This window comes from Boleophthalmus pectinirostris, unplaced genomic scaffold, assembly GCF_026225935.1.
Source record: "Boleophthalmus pectinirostris isolate CB_2022bp ecotype Guang Dong unplaced genomic scaffold, ASM2622593v1 HiC_scaffold_3, whole genome shotgun sequence".
In the NCBI taxonomy this organism is placed as follows: Eukaryota; Metazoa; Chordata; class Actinopteri; order Gobiiformes; family Gobiidae; genus Boleophthalmus; species Boleophthalmus pectinirostris.
This window is the reverse complement of record NW_026571299.1, coordinates 34,838,518-34,859,217: the sequence shown is the minus strand read 5'-3', so window position 1 is coordinate 34,859,217 and position 20,700 is coordinate 34,838,518. Positions and strand designations below refer to the sequence as shown.

At 37.5% G+C, this 20,700-nt stretch overlaps 1 protein-coding gene across 1 annotated transcript in view; it reads right to left on the bottom strand.

Annotated features, from left to right (window-relative positions):
* Positions 1–718: 718 nt before the first annotated feature.
* celsr2 (cadherin, EGF LAG seven-pass G-type receptor 2) overlaps positions 719–20,700 on the bottom strand; it is a 62,370-nt gene continuing 42,388 nt past the window's right edge. The window contains exons 6-34 of the mRNA XM_055160788.1: positions 18,766–18,923; positions 18,151–18,314; positions 17,105–17,230; positions 14,694–14,857; positions 13,708–13,887; positions 13,023–13,136; positions 12,553–12,709; positions 12,223–12,364; positions 12,021–12,141; positions 11,364–11,547; positions 10,665–10,766; positions 10,372–10,466; positions 9,328–9,537; positions 8,579–8,762; positions 7,320–7,641; positions 6,899–7,066; positions 6,687–6,810; positions 6,075–6,275; positions 5,660–5,833; positions 5,475–5,612; positions 5,312–5,394; positions 4,874–5,000; positions 4,672–4,782; positions 4,173–4,303; positions 4,007–4,089; positions 3,765–3,923; positions 3,396–3,569; positions 2,847–3,060; positions 719–1,823 (exon numbers count right to left, since the gene is read on the bottom strand). Coding sequence (XP_055016763.1) covers positions 1,799–1,823; positions 2,847–3,060; positions 3,396–3,569; positions 3,765–3,923; positions 4,007–4,089; positions 4,173–4,303; positions 4,672–4,782; positions 4,874–5,000; positions 5,312–5,394; positions 5,475–5,612; positions 5,660–5,833; positions 6,075–6,275; positions 6,687–6,810; positions 6,899–7,066; positions 7,320–7,641; positions 8,579–8,762; positions 9,328–9,537; positions 10,372–10,466; positions 10,665–10,766; positions 11,364–11,547; positions 12,021–12,141; positions 12,223–12,364; positions 12,553–12,709; positions 13,023–13,136; positions 13,708–13,887; positions 14,694–14,857; positions 17,105–17,230; positions 18,151–18,314; positions 18,766–18,923 — 4,335 coding nt within the window. The 3' untranslated portion in view covers positions 719–1,798. The remainder of the gene's footprint in view (positions 1,824–2,846; positions 3,061–3,395; positions 3,570–3,764; positions 3,924–4,006; positions 4,090–4,172; positions 4,304–4,671; positions 4,783–4,873; positions 5,001–5,311; positions 5,395–5,474; positions 5,613–5,659; positions 5,834–6,074; positions 6,276–6,686; positions 6,811–6,898; positions 7,067–7,319; positions 7,642–8,578; positions 8,763–9,327; positions 9,538–10,371; positions 10,467–10,664; positions 10,767–11,363; positions 11,548–12,020; positions 12,142–12,222; positions 12,365–12,552; positions 12,710–13,022; positions 13,137–13,707; positions 13,888–14,693; positions 14,858–17,104; positions 17,231–18,150; positions 18,315–18,765; positions 18,924–20,700) is intronic.

Genomic DNA, 20,700 nt, shown 5'->3' with positions numbered 1-20,700 from the left:
TGACTATTGTTAAGATTAGTTTATTTCCCTAAAGTCAAATCCTACACTGTAAACAGCACTGTCTATGGGTCAGACAGTCAAATGGACAGATGAGGTGTTTATGGACTCAGAATATGAGGCTGCAAAGGTTGAAAAAAGGTTGATGAGAAACATTGATGGCCCAGAATATCCCCCTTCACTCGTTGACCTGTTAACTATTATTAATCTTACTTATGATGTGTTTAGTTATAACTAGTTATTTATCTTTATTTTATCTGTGTCATCTGATAAGAAATGTTCAAATTCAATTTAAGAATAATAATAATGCATCAGTTTTATATAGCACTTTTTTGGACACACAGACGCTTAACAGAGCATTATTCATTCACTCCATAACCGGTGATGGTAAGCTACTATTGTAGCTACAACTGCCATGGGGCAAACTGACAGAAGAGAGGCTGCCAATCTGCGCCATCGGTCCCTATGACCACCACCATCAGTCACGCACATACCACTTTCTTACTAGGCAATGTAGGTGAAGTGCCTTGCCTAAGGACACAATGACAGTTTTTACAACTGGCACGCCACTGTGGCCCCTGATTTTCCCAGCGGTCTCTCATCCAAGTACAAACTAGGCCCAGCCTTGCTTAAATTTAGATCCTGTCCATATTTTACATGTAAATGGGAAAAATTCTAAAAGTACATGTAAAATATTGGTGAGTAAAAAATACGCTGAAACTTGTAGAAAACTGTTTAATCAGTAAAAAATGGTTGTAAAAGACAGATACCAGTGGAAATGTAACATCTGATGGCATTGTAAGGACATTGTAGATCACTTTCAGTTTAAAGTCATCAAAATGGCATCCATACATATAATTAAAAACAATGGTAACAAGTGTGATTGGTCTTTTAAACATGGTCTGCATGAGTAACGGACACATAGATACTTTTACTTTATAGATTCATTTAAAGATATGTCCTTTTTTCCATTTACAGGCCGCTCTGTACAGTTTTAAACATCTCCACACACATTTACATACAATTCATTATTTTACAAGGACAAAACTTCACAGCTAAACTATAAAACACAGCTGGTAAGTCTTTGAATGCATCCATCACTCATGAAAGATAGTATTTTCAATGTCTTTAGAAATTGAGCTCCAAAAGGCATCAGAAGCCTTAAGTAGTCCTTTTCCATTATATGTAGAGCAGTGGTTCTTCAGCTTTTGCCTTGGGAAGCCTCCTTCATTCGGTGAAATAGCTTATTAACAAGAATATCTTTGCTTTTTCCTTACAAAGTCCATAAATCAACTTACAACTTGTAAACAGCTCACTGTGTCAACACCATCCATTTTGTGCCTTTTGGATATGTATTGGACCATGTTGTTCTGAAATCAAACTGGCACCAACGCAAATATTAACGTACAGTGAAACAATTCAAGAAAATAAAGTTCCCTGAATGCTTACTAATGGACCCACGAGTATGACCTATCTTCAGTCATAGAAAAACATTGCAACAGAAAAAAACTGCCTGCAAGCGTAAACAGGCAGGAATAAACAAAAGTGCATTGTTTCAAGTATGTAAACAATATATATTTTTAAAGGGACAGTATGGGACAGTGCAGTGACTCCTGAGGTTTTGGCACAACACTTTGAGCACTCGTTGCCCATTCACAACATGATATAAATATACATCAATGCTCTTTCAGAGGGTAAGAGACTGAATCTTTTGCTTTGTCCCACTGGATGTTTGTGAAGAAGTCCATAGTGGAGAGGGAGGCTCTATGACCTGCAAAGACACACCCCTCTGTAAGCGCGGTCACATGGAGGTGTTGCAATGGCTGCTGGGAGATAATGATGAACGGAGGATGAGGATAGTGGATGATGAAGGTGATTTTGGAGACAAACAGAAAAGACAACACAAAATGGACATAGTGAGATTATGGTATGCTTGTAAACTTGTAAACATGTAAGGTGGTGAGTAATGGTAGATGCTAAAATAATTCTGATTTTGAGTAAAAAGGGACAAAAAATTTAAGGGACAAAATTAAAGAATAAAAATCTATGGTTTTTGAAAAGAGAGAGGGGCAAAAAAATTGATTAGATTTCATAACTGGTTAGTCACAATATAAATTTTGATTATCTTAATATAATATACATGTCATGTAGTAGTCCAGTCCAATTAATGATCACCTCAGCCTAGAATTGCAGTAGATTTAACATTTTACTATAAGTGTTTTTAGAGAAAAAAATAATTAAGCAAATAGACTTAAATTAGTTTTGCATTTGGTTATTAGGTGGCATAACCCCTTGAGATGTGTCATCTCATTTTCAAAGGGGTTCTCAAGGTTTTTTTAAAACATAAAATAAATTAGTTGTTGTTTAGTATTAAATATATAATATGTTTAATCTGCTTATACCATGTTCCCACAAACTGAAAATTGTTTACTTTTAAATCTGACAACCTTTTGGCTATCTGAAGATGTTCAAGCATTAGTTATTTCTGTTTTAGTTGAAGCTAGTTTCTCCTAACAGTAGTCCATTTGTTTACCCATTGCTTAACTGTTTAACTGTTGCCAGATTATCTGTTGGGATATGGGGGAATTCTGGGTCATATATACCAGCTATATTACATGATGCTTTTAAATTTGCTCATATTTTATTTATTTATGGTTGTTCTCTTTACTTAAATATAAAAAATGGACATGAGGCAGACTGCAAGTGATGCCCACAGTAACAGCTAAAGACAACAGACTGATGAACTGGGACATACAGTGATCACACTAAACATATCTACATAAAAAGAACATGGACAGAGGACACTGAAGACACAATGTTTTTAAATTACTGTATGTAGTGGTACTCACTCTGATCCTGAGGAGTCTCCATCTACCGTCCCCGCCTTGATGCTCAAAACCACCCCATTGAGCTGGTCCTGTAGACTGGGTTTAGCTGGACCAGGCTGCCCTTCACTGGAAGATGACCCATGAGAGGACGCTACAGTTTCCACCAAATCACTGTTGATCCGGTTCCCTCCATTTCTCTCCACAATAGGAGAAAGCTGCTTTTTTTTTAAAATGCCTGAAAGGCAAAAGTTTGTTTATGTTAGTCATCAGTTCAAACTTTTGATTGAGTCTTATTTGCCATAACATTTTCAGAGACAGATTTAATTTTCTTTTATATATTAAAGCTATTCTTGTATCTGTGGAGCTTGTCTCACTGAAGATGTATTTTTTTTGCCTGTATGACATTACACTTATCTGTCTTGCATTTAAACAATTGCAGATATTTAATGGGAAAAAATATCCTGGAAATACATGCATTCTTACTGAGTCTCTTTATTTCCTGGAGAGAAGCAGGTAGCAGACCCTCAATCAGAAATTTTACATAGCAATAAAGCATATCATCACATTTACCTTTGTGTGGGTGCGTGTTGAGGTGGGACAGTCCCGGTATCTGCACGGTGGTGGAGTCCAGTGAACGTGCCTCTGGTATCGTCCTTAGATTTGACTCTGAATTTGTAACTTTGAGCTCACTGTCACTGCCTGAGCCCGGGTAATCAGGCCAATATGTTTTTGTCATACCATTATCTATAAAAAAAAAACAAAACATCAGAGTTTGGCTTTTGGATGAATATCATACTGCAATTACAGATTTACATTTTCAGTGTTCATTTCCAGGAGCATCAACATTTAAGACAAGGCTAAAATATTAACAGGCAAACTGACCACATGCCTTTGGCAAATACTAAATAATCTTCTAAAATATGTCTTTTTCTTTTTTACCTGGTGGTCTTTTTGTTCCATTGGATGCCAGATTTTCCCAACATTCTTCAGGAGGAAGGGGCCCCTCGTCATCCTCACTGTCGGAGGAGTGGGTCGAAGCATAGGATTCGCTCTGATCGTCCTCCAAAGACAAGTCGCTATCAGAGTCACTGTCATGGTCTACATACAGAGAGGAGAGTGAGTTTATGTTAACAAGGTCTATATGGTATTGGTATTTTTTTTGTAATGAAACTTCAATTTACCGTCAGGGTCTTTATTCTCAGGAAAGTGTGCCATGTGGTCGTTCAAAGCAATTTGCGCTTGGCTGTTGCTTAAACCGTCATCTCTAAAAGTTCAGAAGACCCATTAATTTTCACAAAAGCCGTTTTGATGTATTATAAGTTTCCCTTTATATTTATGCATTCATACCTAAGGACAAATGGCACATAGCTCTGTTGGCTCTTGCCACTTTGCATGGTGCCGTTCAGGGAGATACTGGAGTCTGCGAAGGGAAGGTGGTACAACTTGCCATCCTTGTAGTTTGTGTTGCATTTGTAAATCTGGAAGTAAAAATAGAAATAAGACAGAAGCATGTTTCAGCATTTCTTTACAATATAGTATAACACAAGTGATTTTTTATGTGAGGCCAAATGACCAGTAGTGGGTAGTACTCATATCAATCAGGCATCCAGACTACTTGAGAAATAGCTCCTTCAAATACTGGTTTCCTCTCTGGAGTAAAATCTTGGGCCACTACTTTGCACTTCTACTTGTATAAATGAAAACAATATTTAATCTAATAACCATAACAATCTAATTAAAGCAATGCAACAGTGAAATGTCTTGAAACAGTAAATGAGTTGTGTTGGGACCAGCTTGGGTCATGTGACTGCAGTGGGGAGAGGTGTTTAAGCACCGTCAGACTCACAGAAGCTTTAGACTTCATCATGTGATCCGGACGCTTGCGGCTACAGCAATATTTCATCGCAGTCCTCGCTTCTTTGTTGAATATTATTCGGAAGAAGAATATGAATGGGCCCTGTGTTGGAAAGTCAAAATGGGATTATTTTAGGCATGTCTTTTTGAGTTTTTATTTTTATTTTTATGGCAGACTCGTGTGTTGTGCTCACCTGTAAACAGTTGAATCCCGCAAACAAGTAGTGGAAAATGATGATGTCACTGTTGACAGACAGCAATGCCAGGAAACATGTGACCAAAACGAGGAACAGCACCCCACCTGCCGTTTTCAGACCCGCTCTGCAGTCACAGGAGAGGAAACAGAGAGTTAAAAGGAATATGTGGATGCTTTCTAGGAGCATAACAGGGTCAAGATGGAGAATGATAAAGAACAGACATAAACCATCTTACATCACAGTGAACAAAGCGGCATTGTACAAATACTAACAGGGAAATCAAAATGGGATTTCATTATTCATATGGTTTATTTAAAAGCGGCATTATTATTAAAAGGCATTGCTGAATGTACAGGTTAAAAAAGTAACATCAACTACTGAATCAATATCAAACATTTTAACATCATTTTAATTCAATAAAGTTGGGACACTCACATTCGAGGCTCTTTCTTTTCAATGCTGTGGTGTTTGGGTGAGCAGGAGGCTTTTGAAGATAGAATGTAAAGAAAAATATTCATCTGAAAACAAGAACAATAAAAATATTACAAAATGACACATTCAAATTAGTAATATTTCTTATTTATTTCTGACAGCTGACCGACACAGCCATAGCGATTGGTCCAGCAAAGCTCCAAATCAGAGTATCATACATCGACAACCAGCAATAATCAGGGTTCCCGTAGCCTTCAGGATCTAAGCCAACAGCCAACCCTACAAAACAACATCTTTTACAGCTCTGTTTCAATTTTTATATCTTAAATTTAAACATTTATGAGGCCAAACCTGTAATGAGGCAGGCACGCCCCAGCCGATCAGGTAGTAGAACCTCATTGGTCCGTAGTTGATGTCTCGGACTTCACTGATCATGCGGTAGACATGCAGCCCCTCCAGGAACAGCCAGGAGAAGGAGCAGAGGTAGAAGAAGTGCAGCAGGATGGCAATGACCGTGCACAAAAACTGGAACAGAAAATTCAGACATTAACAACATAATATAGCAATAAAAAGCTTCTTAATTCTCAGTTTAATTTGTAACTTAAAGCCAGTTAGCTTCTTCTTAGGGGTGAGTAACAACAAACTTTTTTGAGGGGGTACATCACTTGCTTTTTTTACTTGGAAATTTTAATGCTTTGTCAGGAATCTTCCAACAGTATGGGATTAGACCCATCCATGTTTATTTACAGAATCAGAAATATATTACCGGGTTGTCAGCCTGACTGATGCCCAAAATGAAGACGAGCTCAGAGAAGAAGAGGGCAATGGTCCCATTGTTGATGATGCTGGTCTTGTTGCTCTGCATGGCCCTCAGACTCAGAAGGAAGATGGAGGTGAGAAAGAGGAAGCCCAGAGTCACCCCCACTGTGCTCCACGTCAGGAGTTTGACTGGCAGGATCTCTCCGTTCTGACACAGACAACATGAATAAATCACAATTCAAATAAAGGACAGGTCACACTAATTTACTTTTTTAGAAAACATAGTTTTTCTGTGATGTGTGTTGTATAATCATTTATGTAGGTGTGAAACAAAAAATGTATATTCAAATGTTGTTAAATAAATGATTCAAGCATTTATTTTTGTTTAATTGTAATAGTTGTGATGAGTACATAATATCCTTTATGACATTTTTACAACAGATTTGATTACGCATCACATTAGTAATGCTTTTTTAACACATCAATAGAATGTGAATTATATTTTACTTTAAATAGAAGTACTCTGCTATAATTGCCTTTCTATATTACTGAAATTAACCCATACAGAGTGATAGAAAGGCAACATTTTAAATAGTTTTTTCTTTTTCTTTTTGCTTACCTCTCTCCGGGAGACATCCATGAGCACTGCAAAGCTCGTCATGTGGTAACACTGACAGCTGATATGCGTGCTATTTCTGAAAACCACCTCACAACCCTTCGCCGACCAGCCCCCATTGCCACTACTGTAAAAAAAACAAAAAAAACAAAAACATTTACTTTAATACTTTAACTTTATTATATAGAGGGCCACTTGTGTGTGGTTAAACTTACAGTATGGTATGATTCCAGAAGACACAGATGGGTTTAGAGCGCTCCTCTGTGGTCACTAGGCGGAACTGCACAGTGATGGGTTTGTCCAGTGGGTGCTGTAGGAGTTCATCGTTGTCATGGACAGTGATACTGACCACTGGTGTGTTAATAACTGGACGCTTTGGGACTCTGAGAAGGAAACATTTTAGAAAGGTTCATAGTATTTAAACTATAAATTAGTGCTTTAGATTTACACTGATGTAAATATATGCTTATACGCAAATAATGTTACACTTGGAGTTGTTCCAGTTTGTAGTTCAAATAAGGATTTTTATTTGAGATAAATTATGAAGATTTTTATTTTTTACTTATTTACTTTTATCAATTTGTAAGTTATCTAAGAAATTAATTACATAACAGTAAAAATATTTCTAGTACTCACCTGAGACTTCTTTTGTCCGGGTCGTAGTTTTCGGGCAGCAGTGGGGCCAGACTATGGAAAATGATGACGCTGGCCACTGCGTCTTGCTGGTCCTCATTAGGATGTCTCCTTTGACGGTTCATGGAGCGGTTTTTTGGAGATGATTCGGGGAAAACGTCCAGATGTCTGTGACCCTTAGTGTCCACTAGAGGAGGCTCAAATACTGAGTCCGGCAGGGTCACAGCAGTCTCCAAATCCACAGGCCGAGGACCTCTCAGTGACTGGTACCGTGGCAGTTTGGCTCCAGCAAAGTTTGTCTTTTTAAGGCGGTCCACAGAGATGACTGTGGGAAACAAGCAAAATGTATAGTATTCTAAAGACAATCAACTACCACATTAGTAATGTTTGACCTCAAGATTAAGGCCTCAACACTAACAATTACTTATTTTTAAATAATCCCTACACTGGTACAAATTGTGTCTTGATAATAATTTCTTATACTAGACAATATTTTTAGACAGTAGCATTTTTAAGACCCTGTATTAATTGTTAGAAATTTAATATTACAATGTTTTCTCTCCGGTGATAAACAATGTTATAATGATCGATTGATTGATTGATTAATTAATTGATGTGGTGACATTAATCAAGACAATTCTAAGACTATTAGAGAAAAGAAATTTGTAAAATTTTTCGTATCTATTTGAATCTGGGTATTGATTTTGTTTTATTACAATAGTAAGTGCAACTGTAAAAGAGGTCAAGATGAAGACAACAGTTAAAGTAAGATAATAAAAAGTGTATTGGTTAGAATATAACTGTTATATAATATTTTTGTTCAAACTAAAATGTATGTAAATGTAAAATGTAAATGTAAATGGCCATACCGGCTTGTCAAAGTCTGAGCCTGTCAGATCTTAGAAGCTTAGCAAGGCAAGGCCTGGTTAGTACTTGGATGGAAGACCACTGGGAAAATCAGGTGCAACAGTGGGGCACCAGTCGCAAAAACGGTTGTGTCCTTAGGTAAGGCACTTCACCTACATTGCCCAGTATGAAAGTGTTGTGTTGTGCATGTTGGTGGTGGTCAGAATGGCCAATGGCGCAGATTGGCAGCCTCCCTTCTGTCAGTGTGCCTCAGGACAGCTGTGGCTACAATAGTATGTTACCATCACTGAGTGTGGAGTGAATGAATAATGCTCTGTAAAGTGACTATGAGTGTTCAGAAAAGTGCTATATACAACTGATTTATAGACATCATAACACCCTTCTCTGATGCATACCTATATGTGGTGTGACTATGGTGAAGGGGCTGAGGTAGGTCTTCCTCATGTTTTGTGCCAGGGTGTTGGCGTATTCCTCAAAGTGTCTCAGAAGCGCTGCTGTGCCCCCATCCGAACGCTGGATCAGGTCCCAGTGTGGCCGCGTCTCCGGAGACAGGATGGCACTGCCCACACGCACCAGATTCTGCCAACGTACAGAGTTTAGAGTAAAGACAGTGAAATGAGACTTTTATCTAGGACTGAGCTATTAATTTAATTTAAATGAGATCAAGATATAGTCATGTCTGTTTTACAGCAGAAGGCATTTTATTTAAATAACCATGCACTGTTAAAAGCTGAAGTTCTCAAGCATTTTCACTGTATCACCTGCATCACTGAACACACAAGAACACTGAAAGTATCAGTCCAAAACTGCAAACTTATAATATAAAATTGCGGTTTTGGCTAACATAGACACACACCTAAACAAAAGCCAGATCAAACTATAATAAAACATCTACTGAAATTTAAATTGAACTTTCATAAAGGTATTTTTGGTAGGCGTAAACCAGGATTAACTAAAGAATAACATGATAGTTAAACTGGACTAAATTCAAACGGGACAGGATTTACCTAATAGATTCCCTGGAATATGAAGATCAACAACAACCTCAAATAGAGAGTTAGCCTATTTGGACTCTTTAGCTTGTATGCCAGCAGTGGGACCTACACCACATATTGAGAACCCATGGCTGATACACTGTTTGTACCTCAGTGAAGTGGACGTCTTGAGTGGCTGTGAGATTGAATCCGTGCTGGGTGCTCTCGTGCTGTAACAGTCTCTTGGTGAGGTGGTAGGCGACTTTCACATCACTGCCAAAGTACTTCTCTGTGTGAAGAGTGGCATTGGCCAACATGGCTGCAGTCTGCTGGACACGGCTCGAATCCAACAGTGAGGCATTACGGCTAAACTTTTCAGTCTGAACAAAAAATAAATATAACTATTAAGAAATTGCTTCTACAAACAGAATAATAACACAATTTATTTCAAGGAAAAATGTTATCATCTTTTTTATTTTAGCTTATATCTAGGCAATAGTTTTTCTTAGTTTAAATTAATATTGCAGTTTACAGTGAAAAATATAATGGTCTAAGTATGTGAATTTAAAAAAATTATAATATGTGTTTAAGGTGCCTTTGAAGATGCTCAAGTCAAGAAGCAACAAAATATATAGAATATAATAAAAGATTGAAATTTGAAAATGTGCAATGACAGTCACAAGTTAGTTAAAATGACTGCTGGAATACAGAAAGAAGAATACTGAATTAGGTCACAATAACAAATTGTGCAATATATTGCTAAAGTAAGTAAAATATTATATTGAAACCAAATCACAAAGCAGAATGATCCCCCAAAAAGTATGATAAATGTACAAAATTGTTAAATATTGCTGAGCTGAAATAAATAAACAGCAGAATGCAACACTTAAGTAATAAGTGTATAATTTTATTTTATTTACTTTAATTCTTCAGCTCTTCAGTGCAAATCTTATTTCATTTTGCAGAAAAAAATTTCTCAAAATTTCCCACTAGTATAAAGATAAAATACCCAAGATACTGACTACCAGAAATTATTGCTAGGTCTGTCATGTATTGTTAACATTATGTCGATATAGTATTTATCATGAGAGGCCTATACTGAATAGAACAGTAGAACAGATAGCATGGATTTAACAAATTTGAACCATGGAGTTAACTAATTTCAAATGTAATACTGATAATAATCCTAAACGCCGGTGTTATTGTGTAATTACCAGGGCTTCCAGCTTGCTGAAGGTAACACTGGTGCAGTTGAACAAGTTGGGAGGCAGCCAGCCCTTGTGCTCATCACAGTGGCGAATTGCAGTCCCTATAGAGAGAGAGAGAGAGAGAGAGAGAGAGAGAGAGAGAGAGAGAGAGAGAGAGAGAGAGAGAGAGAGAGAGAGAAAGAGTCATCACATGAGAAATAGACTGTTGCTGAGAAAGAGCTTGGGGCAAGTTACATCCACTGTCGTTATTATATCATTATTATATGGTAATTTGACATGCCACTGGGAAACCATCTTACCCAGAGTTCCCTTGGGACAGTGCACCGCAGCTGGGAGGCCAAACTTAGTCCTCGGCCACCAAATACCCTCCTCAATGGCCTGGGGGCAGCTGTCATAGATGACTAAGAGAGACAATACAAACACAAAAGGGGAAAAAGACCATTAAAAACTGCAATTAGAGCTTTATGAGTTTTTTTTTTACAATAACAAAAGCGTTGCACAATCTTAGAACACAATATGTAACCATGTTGAATACCGTATAGTTTGCAGTATCATAGATGTAAGTAAATTTAAGCAGAAGCTAAAACGTCTTTATCAAATTTCCATTATGGCTAAACAAGACCTACAGTTACAAATCAGGTAATTCATTACATTCGGATCATTTCTGTTTTACCTCTAGTTCCAGACAACGATAATGCAAAGCTACATAAAAAAGAACTGAAAACATTTGTCTCTCTGATACAAATATTCGCAATCAGAGTCACCATATATTAAACTTGGGACAAAGCTCAGAGCTAAACCTAGACTGCATCAGGACCAGGACTAGAATGGGAACAAACCAAATCTACACCAGAACTTATACTGGGCCAAAATCAGGACCAAACCAGGATAAATGTGAAAGCGCCTTTAGTTTCATGGCAAACTAACTTAGTTTCCTGCCTCCTTTAAAATACAACTATGATATACTTAAGAGATTTTTTTTTGTATTGTATACTGACCTTCACAGCCATTGGGTGACACCTCAGCGAAGGGGTTGTCACAGCGGTCACACTGACGCCCAATCACACCCGGTTTGCACTGGCATTGCCCGGTCTCCCTGTCACATGCCCGCGAGAAGGATCCCACAGGGTAACAGTCGCACAGCAGACACACATCGCTGCCATCAGGACGGTAATGGTTGTCCTGGAAACAGGGATGGAGACAGGAAGTGGTGATTATTACACACATACATGCCCTGGATATATATTTATGAAGCTACAAGCTGTTGGCGATCACTTGGTATTCCTCCTGCCACATGAGCAGCTGAGAGCCCTGTCGCTCCCAGCTGCTTGTTAAAAACATCTGTTCACTGCCGCCAGTGTTGGTAATGATGTCCCCAATACATATTTACACAGCACTGTATCCCTTTGTGAACCGCTTAAGCAAACTACAATTAAATAACAATAAGATAAGTGCATTGTCATAATTACATGAAATAAACTGAAAGCTGACTACAGGAATATGTGTATATTATACAAACATTTTGGTAATATTTTTGTTTTTTCCAAATACGGAGAACCTTGGCCACCACAGTCACTGGCTGATATAGGGCATTTTTAATAATTTTTTTTTTTCTGGTGGTGGTATCACGATGACTTTTAGGACTGCAGACTGACCTTGCAGCGACATTCTCCGCTTGTCTTGTTGCAGTCAGAGTCAAAGCCTTTGCTTGTGTCACAGTTACAGGGGCCGCAGGTCTTATGGCCCCACCAGCCTCTGGGACAGGGCAGGTCAGTCCTTCACAAACACAAGTTAATAAGTACAGTTCATATCTTCAATAAGACTCAGAAAGTATTAATAAAATGTGTGAGGATGTACTTTTTTTCGCAGTAGTTTCCAAAGTAATTACTAGGGCAGTCACAGGAGTAACCACGAGGAGAGCTGGGTTTTCTAGTGCAGGTCGATTTGTGCTCACAAGGATTCAAGCTGCAGGCTTCAGTGCAGTTTGTGCCGAAGTTTCCTAAAAATAGACATTTAATCACATAAATGATCAGAACCTCCTTTCTACTTTATTTCCCATAGGAGCCCCACTGCAAATAATACATACTAATTACATGCCAGATGCCCTTCCTGACTTAAGCATCACCATTTATCCAAAAACAAAATTTTATATTTCTTATGCACTATGAACTGTGTATTCTATCTAACCAGGCAGGCAGGTGCAGGAATAGCTGTCCCAGTCATTGCTGCAGTAACTGTTTTTGGGACAAGGATTTGAGGAGCAGGGGTCCGGGATGTTACAGCCTTGTTCCACATTGACCTTCCTGGCCTGGGACAGACTTAGAGCACCACCTACACGCAGTCCCTGTAACATAATTAAAAAGACAAGCATGTAAAGATTATGTAAACATGTAACTATTCAATGATATTCATAAGAAAGACAGACATTTGAATAATTGTTGATGTTGTTATCTGTTAAGACCTAATTTGTTATTAATTTTATAGTTAATCAATTTAGTTTTATATTTATATATTTATCATGAACTTTCACCAAACTATGATTAATACAGCATGTTGTAGTTGCCATGCATACAACAATATGTAGTTTCTACATTAACAGTGCATTGTATGTATCTGGTAATTATGCTCTCAGCAATATATGCTTCATATTGACAGACCTGTATGCATCCACGGAAGCCTTGTTGAATTTTCCCATCAGGCATTGGGAAACCACCAACGCTAACTGCCTTCAGCTTGGAATCCCGCAGCCTCCCATCCACCTCCATACTGGCCTGAAAACATATAGAGACCAGAGATGTAAGGAATAATCATTCATAAATGAGGAATAACTAATCTCCATAGAGATTTTGTAGCTGGAATATTCCACAGTATAGCTTTGAACTCATCCATCTCCATACAGACAAGCAGGGAATGCAAGCAGGCTAAGTTATGGGTCAGTTCTCTGGAGAGGTGATACCACTCACACTAGCAATGCATGTTTTTCAAAGTATTTTAGAGATATAAAAACACCTGTAATTGAATAAATGCAAAATAATTCGACTGCTATAGTGTGGAACGTTTCAGGCATATACTTTCCATATTTCCATATACTAGGTGGCGGGCCCTTCCTAGGAAAAGTGCACCATTGTACTGTAAATATATAACTTAATCCAAAAGTAAAATGCTTTTCATGTAATGTAGTAAAAAACATGAAAAGTGTTTGAATAACAATCACTGTAAATTAAAAATCAATGTGAATGAAATTCAGTTTGTTTTTTGTATATGAGTCAATATACCAAAACAAGCTAACTAAACTGATCTGAGTAACATTGAATGATCATATATAAAGTAACAGACACTTACCAGGTAAAGCCCCAAGTCCACAGACAGTACAGCTTTGTGCAGATTTGCTGCTCCTCCTAAACTGCTAATGTCCAATTGTAGATGATGCCACTCTCCATCATTCACCAAAACCTCCTCCACACGAGACAGGGTCGAGTCCTCCCCTCTGTGCAACGCCATCAATACACTGCCAGCACGCAGCTACAGAGAACCACAGGAGGGAGATAGAGGCAGTATTCAACAAGAAATAGAAGCTAAAAGACCACCAACTATCACATGATAAATGACATCTTCACCCCTGCTCTGCTGTAGATGAGACAGGATAATTAATAGTTGTATTTTATCAAAGAAGCATCTGTATTTTCACACAATCAGCTATATGGAAGCTTTAAAATATTGTCTTTGAAAGCTAATTTTTCAAAATTGTCTTTTTTTCTTTACGTATTGTTTTCTTGATGTTTGATGATATATTTAAGGAAAGTGCAAAGTGTGGATTTTTTTTTTATTCCAAGGAAAAAATACTGAAAATGTTAAAAATAGCAGTGTTCCAATCTAGTCATAGGATGAGCGGTAATGTGCAGCACCTCAGACTGCCTATAGGGGGAGCCTTGCCTACACATTTAGAAGATTCCCAACCAAACAGCTGTCTTTCACTAATTACTCCACACTGTGAAGAAGTATCTTAAGGAAATAACCTTTAACTTGATTTAACTTTTAATCAAGGACACACAATTCCTATGTGTGATGGGCTTTATAAATAGTAACATAAGAGTATTATTATGGAAAAAAAAAAAGTGAATTGAAACATAATATCTATATGTTAACACAGGTTTATAATTTTACTTTTCAGTCTGCTGAAATTGCCCCATTGGGACAAATAAAGTTAAATTAAACTGAATTGAAATAAATAGGTGCAGGGTCATGTACTGTGTAATTTAACCTAGGATGAAGAAATGCTTGAATTGTCACATTATGATATAGCTGTTATATATTTTGAGCAGTGTTACCTGTAGAGTGAGGTTGTGCTGCTGTCCAGATGAGATGTGAAGAAGAGTGGCACTCGCTTGTCGTGTCCGAAACATCAATTCAACGTGCCACGATGTCGAGGAGGCTGCAATGTTGTTCCACTGCAACAAACTGTTCCCCAAAAACCTCTGAGGACTGGCCATCACTACAGCAAAAGGGCAAAAATGTTAGGTTCACATCACAATTGTATTGAATCCATACAGTTTACAAGTGAGCGGAAGTATAGGTAAGAATCATATGGCAGGATTTGCTTTTTAACTGCCAGATTGCAGATTTGTTGACCTGGTTTATGGTTAATATCTCTGTAATTATGGACATATAATTATCAACATTTAAGAAAGTTCTGTCACCACAAAAAAAAAAAAAAAAAAAAAATCACAAAAGCTTCAGAAAGTGGTACCAGTATTCATTACCAAAGGCGTAACTGTTGTAAGTTGAATAGAGTTTAAGACATAAAATTAATATGGAAGGTTTGTATAGTCAATCTCTAACACATAATGACAAAGTTCAACATTTGTGGATCAAAGCAGTGAATCTCCCATAGTTATTTAGGCCCTGCACTCCATCTGAAATGATGACATCAACAAACTCTCAAATAAAAAGACTTAAATACAATAACATGGTAAAAGATAGCATTAATCACATTTTCGGATCACGTTCCAACCAAACACCTAATCTGCGATTTAATTATAGGGGAATCATTTCTGTTCTGTTTACAACTGGGAAATAGTGATGCTCCGATGCTTTTAACGCCTGCAATCATCTCTAAAGTCCATGTAAAGTGCAGGTAATTCACATGAAAAACACTAAATCTGAATTCCCTACGATTGTGGTTAGACTTTAAGTGTAATCAATGAATATATGTGTAATGTTTTTAATAGTAATACTTATGAGAAAGTGGCCTGTGCTCAGCTCATGTTAAAGAGAAAAACCCCGCCACAATAAGAGGCTGAGCTATTTAAGCACCAGGTCGAAAAGATTGATTTGCCGCGGCCAATTAACCTGATGCAGAAGTCCAGCTGTGAAGCAGAATGAGAGAGAGAGCAGTGTGTGTTAGACAAGGACAACAAGAGAGAAATATGACTGTAGTGTGGTTCTGTGGGCTGACATGTTCTCTGAGTGCATGTTCAATTGTATTTCAAGATGTAAGAAAAAACAAATGGTGATTTTATGATGGTGATTTACAATGTGAAAAATAAGTAAAGATCAGGCGTGCTTCAGACATTTTTTAATTTTCTAGTTATTTTCTCCTATGCTATTTTTTAAAGACCATCTAATACTTATCTATCAGTGAGTACACAAAGCATATCCTCTTTTAAGCATTTTATATTTAGTAATAAACTATTTGGGAAAGGGTATCATAGACCAAAATTAGCTACTTACTGCAGTAAGGATTCTAGAAAATCTTAAGCACTTTTTAGGGTTATAATCAAGAGACTTAACCCAAGACTTCACCTGGACTAGACCATGACTAAACCAGGACTAGAACTCAACCAAGCCCAGCCAATGTTAAATCAGGACTAAACCAAGAACAAGGTGAATGCAGCCAAATATAATATACTTTCTTTATTACAAGTGTAAATTAGTTGTTTCATGTCCTTCTATCTGCAATCACTTTCAATCAGCTATAAAACAATGTTGTAAAAACCTCCAGACCATGATTTTAGTTGAAGTTTTGCCAGTGGCTCTAACACCAATTTTCCGGTGACTCGACTCAAATTGCTGTAAACCATAAATCAGTAAACATAACAGCTGCGGAGTATCAGGTAGAACAAAGAAACAGATATCGGAGAACACAGGTCCCGAAACATAAGCTATGCATTTCTCATACATTTTAAGGCTATCTGTTTTAAACTTCTCCAATCCAGGTTTATTTTGTCTAGCACATTTTATAAACAAGATAGTTCAAGTGATGTAAAAAAAACATAATAATAATAATAGAAGCAATATAAAAGTTAAATTTGGCTGAAAAAAAACCCAACAGAATTACAAATGAGACAAATTACGAAATAAAATCAATAAAATATATTCAAGAAAAAAATACACTGTAATAGACAGATGTCTAGTTTTCATGATTTGAAATGTCAAGGAGGTAATTACTTGCAGCAGGAAGCAAAAATGTGTAGCTATTTTTACTCATATATTTTTCAAACAGTAATGCACATGTTTTTTGCACTTGGCACTGCGTAAATCTAACCTCGTTTTAAATATGACTGTTTTGATGCCTCAGAAAGGAAATGAAAAGGGGAAAACAAAATGTGTACTGGTACTAATACTAATATTGAAAGAGTGAGGATGGCATTAACTGTCAGGAAATGGTCGGGTTCAGTCTTGGGTCACAGTGACAGACAGAGACAGTTTTGGACATGTTTTCCAGTGAGTAGATTCTTACCTCTCTCGCAGTGTTGTCCCCCAAACCCAAGCGGACAGTCACAGCTGAAGGACCCCCATAGGTTCACACAGGTGCCTCCGTTTTGACATGGGCTGTTGTTGCAGAAATGTCTTTTGGCTGAGCATCCTGGGAGAGTAACAAAAAATAAGATATTGTTTTGATCATTGCTTGGTTTCAAATGACACTATCACATTCTGCAGACCTATCCGTGGATTTCAGAGAGAAAATCTGGACCGTTGTCATAGCAATAAACAATGCATATCATTTGGACAGTCAAAAGCCCTCAAAACGGCACCAATAATAGGAAAGCCAAAGATTGTAAGTATAAATTCTGTGTTGTTATTCATTATATATAGAGAGAGATGGGATTGGGATAGAAAGATAAGAGTTCATTAAATGTCCACTATACAATTTCATGAGCATGTATTTTAATCTGAAACAAACAAGGGAATAAAATAGGCACACAAATATGTAGATTTGCTAATTAATCAGGTTTTCTTTGAGACATTTCTACAAAAATAACATATAATATAAAGGAAATACTGAATCTTGTTTTTCGTCTCATGCTACAACATCACATTCTAGAATCTGAAATACACCAATTTTATCAATGGGAGCTAGATCTGAGGCGATAAACTATTCATCGCAGGTACAATCTTCATCCTTCTCTGTCTGGAGCTTCCTGCTGCGGCCATTATTGTCTCGCTTATTTTCTCTGCGCTGTCAGTGGCTTTCATTCCGCTCAAATGGTAAACACAGAATGACTGCAAAGTAGCCCCTGTGTGTTTGGGATAAACTAAAGGGTCATCTAGCAGGTGACAGGCTATGTTTACATGCACACCAAAAATGTGATCATTATCTGATTTCTAGGGTAATCTGATTATTGAAATGACATGTAAACAGTTATATCTGATGTGAGAAATCTGACTGGGCAAAAAGTGCAAGTTAATGTGGTAACGACAAAAATGCCAAAGTAAAATTCATTGTACTTTTTAATTATTGGGTTCTCTGAATTGTGGTTATCTGATTTTTACTGTAGCGTCTACCTGGAAAAGTTCCGTTGTTAGCAATGAAACTAGCCATATCAATGTGCTGGTTGTCGATGCGGAGGTTCTTCATGCAGCCCACAAACTGTCGGTTACGAACAGGGAAGTCTTCTGGGAGTTTTGGGACTCCTCCGAGGAGCAGCGGACCCGTCAAGTCGAGAGATCTAAAATACATGAAAAGAGTAAATATTAGAAACTTGGCAAACACTAATGTAGGAAAACACATGTTAAATTCATCACAGGGTTAGATTTTCCTCTGGAGATGAGAAATACACAACATAGTAAAACATAGTAAATTAAACAGCAAGAATATTTGCAAACAAGTTTACTCCAAATAAAATCAGGGAGTACAGCTTTAAGGTAAGGGGAATAAACAATGATTTTAAAGGTGCATTATGTAACTTTTCGGGTGGATGTTGAGCCACCTGTTTGTCTCCAATGAGATATTATGAGGCAATAAATGATCTATTCTGCTTTTTTTATTTGGGTGTTTTTATTCTTCATAATGCATTTCTTTCAAATGCATTCTTTCCATGGAGAAAAACATGTGGCAGAAAGTCCACCAGAAATGTTACATTGTGCACGTATAATATCAGTAAGGATGTTTGTGCTTACTTCTTGGATCCCGATTGGCTGGCCTGAGCTGAGCAGGTGTAGTTTCCAATCACATGACCATATCTTAAGGCCAAGGTGGAGTCGCAGTTGTCCAGCGTCACCACGACAACCTTCTGGTCAGAGGGACCCTGTGGGAGCCCGGCCTGGTTCAGGACAGGCTGCGGGAGAGAGGAGATAACTTAATTATGAAGACAAATGATCTTTAATATTGGTTAATGGTTACCAAATGGTCACAGAGCTCTCATACTGTAACAGAGTTTGAGAGGGTAGTAAATGATACAGGTTTTTGACACAGAGAAATACTGTTGTCTAAATCTAAGAATTCATATTAGATTTCACCACCACAAATGGTCTACCTCTTACTGAATAATGACATACATATTCATATAGTATGGTTTCCATTTTCCCTATTCTTTTTCATACATCTAAGCTTGGAATAGATACAGACAGTGTGCTAGCTTATGAACCCGTGTTACTTTTATGAATTGAAAAACAGTGCTGAAAGTCTTCAACAAATTTTCCCTTGCTATTTTTAAGATTAAAAACTGATTTAGTGACTCAAGTTCTCAAAAACAATACTGAGAAATGGCATACTTGGAAAAGAAATAAAACAGGATTTAGAGATTAGTTTTTAAGCAATGCAAGGTGGGTTTATGAGTTTGATAATCTCCTGCATCACACTCAGCTTGTGTTGTTTTATAATTCATACAGTGGGGCATATGATTGCGAACTGGCCCACTGCCTTTTCTCTACAGGACACCATCCCTATAAACAATAGGAGCTTCTTCATTGTTTGTGCATTCACCGGGGGAGGGGGCACTAAAGGGGGGTGGGGTTTGCGGAGGAGAGAATGATGATTTAGTCAATAAGGGGTCGTGACCTCTTGGGGTCAGAAGCAGCTCATCTTAACCCTAAGTAGAGGTTCAAACTGGAAGAGCGCATGGGACGCCTACACGGGCCCGAAGGGCAGTGTGCGATGGTCAGACAGGATTTGGGAGGAATTAGCTCATCATCATCACGGGGCAAGTGATACAGAAGAGAGGCAGGGGAGAGTGGTGAACTGTGTGATCTGAAGCCAGCGCAGATTAGCTGACCACTGTATTGTGAACTAGCCTATTCTAATGTATACAAATATAAATGTCCAGAATAATACAATTTCCTAAGCAAATACAATACTTTGATCTGGTAATAAAAGAAAACACATTTTCCCATAAATGGGTTTCAGCTTCAGTTATATGGTGCAGTTTTGAGGACAGGTTACCCTTCGAAACATATAAGATTTTGTTTTAAATCATTAATTGCTATGTCAGTGATCCTATCTTTTTGAATTTCTTGTGAACAGCGCTACAGTTGCAGGAAGCAATTTCAACAATTGAAATGAAATGAAAACAAATGAACAAGATTACATGCCTAAAAGCATAGTTGAGGTAAAACTCAGAAAGTGTGCAGTTTTGCACTTTGTGTCTTAAAATACTATGTGCAGATGTCATCAATATTTCAGGACATGCAAAGTGACTGAAATCCAATATAAGATGTTTTAGCAAAGAATATAAATGTCTAACTGTGTTTTTAGCTTGCAGCAAACTCTTAACTTTCATAAACCACTTTCATTTTTATTTTATCTGCAGTGTTGTACTACTTAATGTTTCTTATTTCTTCTCAAATATTTTTATTCAAGTGAAAAAGCAGCGACAGTTAATGAAAATAAGTGCATATCATTAGTGAAGCCAAATCTCCGAGCTTTCAGAGACGTCCCTCCTACTCATTTCTCTCTTTTCTGTCTGAAATGCAAAACAGATCCTGGGAAGTGACTCTTTTATTTTTCCTTTGATTCTCCTTTAGGCCAATTTTAAAACAAATCGCTGGATGATAAAACAAGCAAATATCCTCAGTGAATCGTCCAAAGGTGAAATGATCGGACATGCTGCTTTTTCC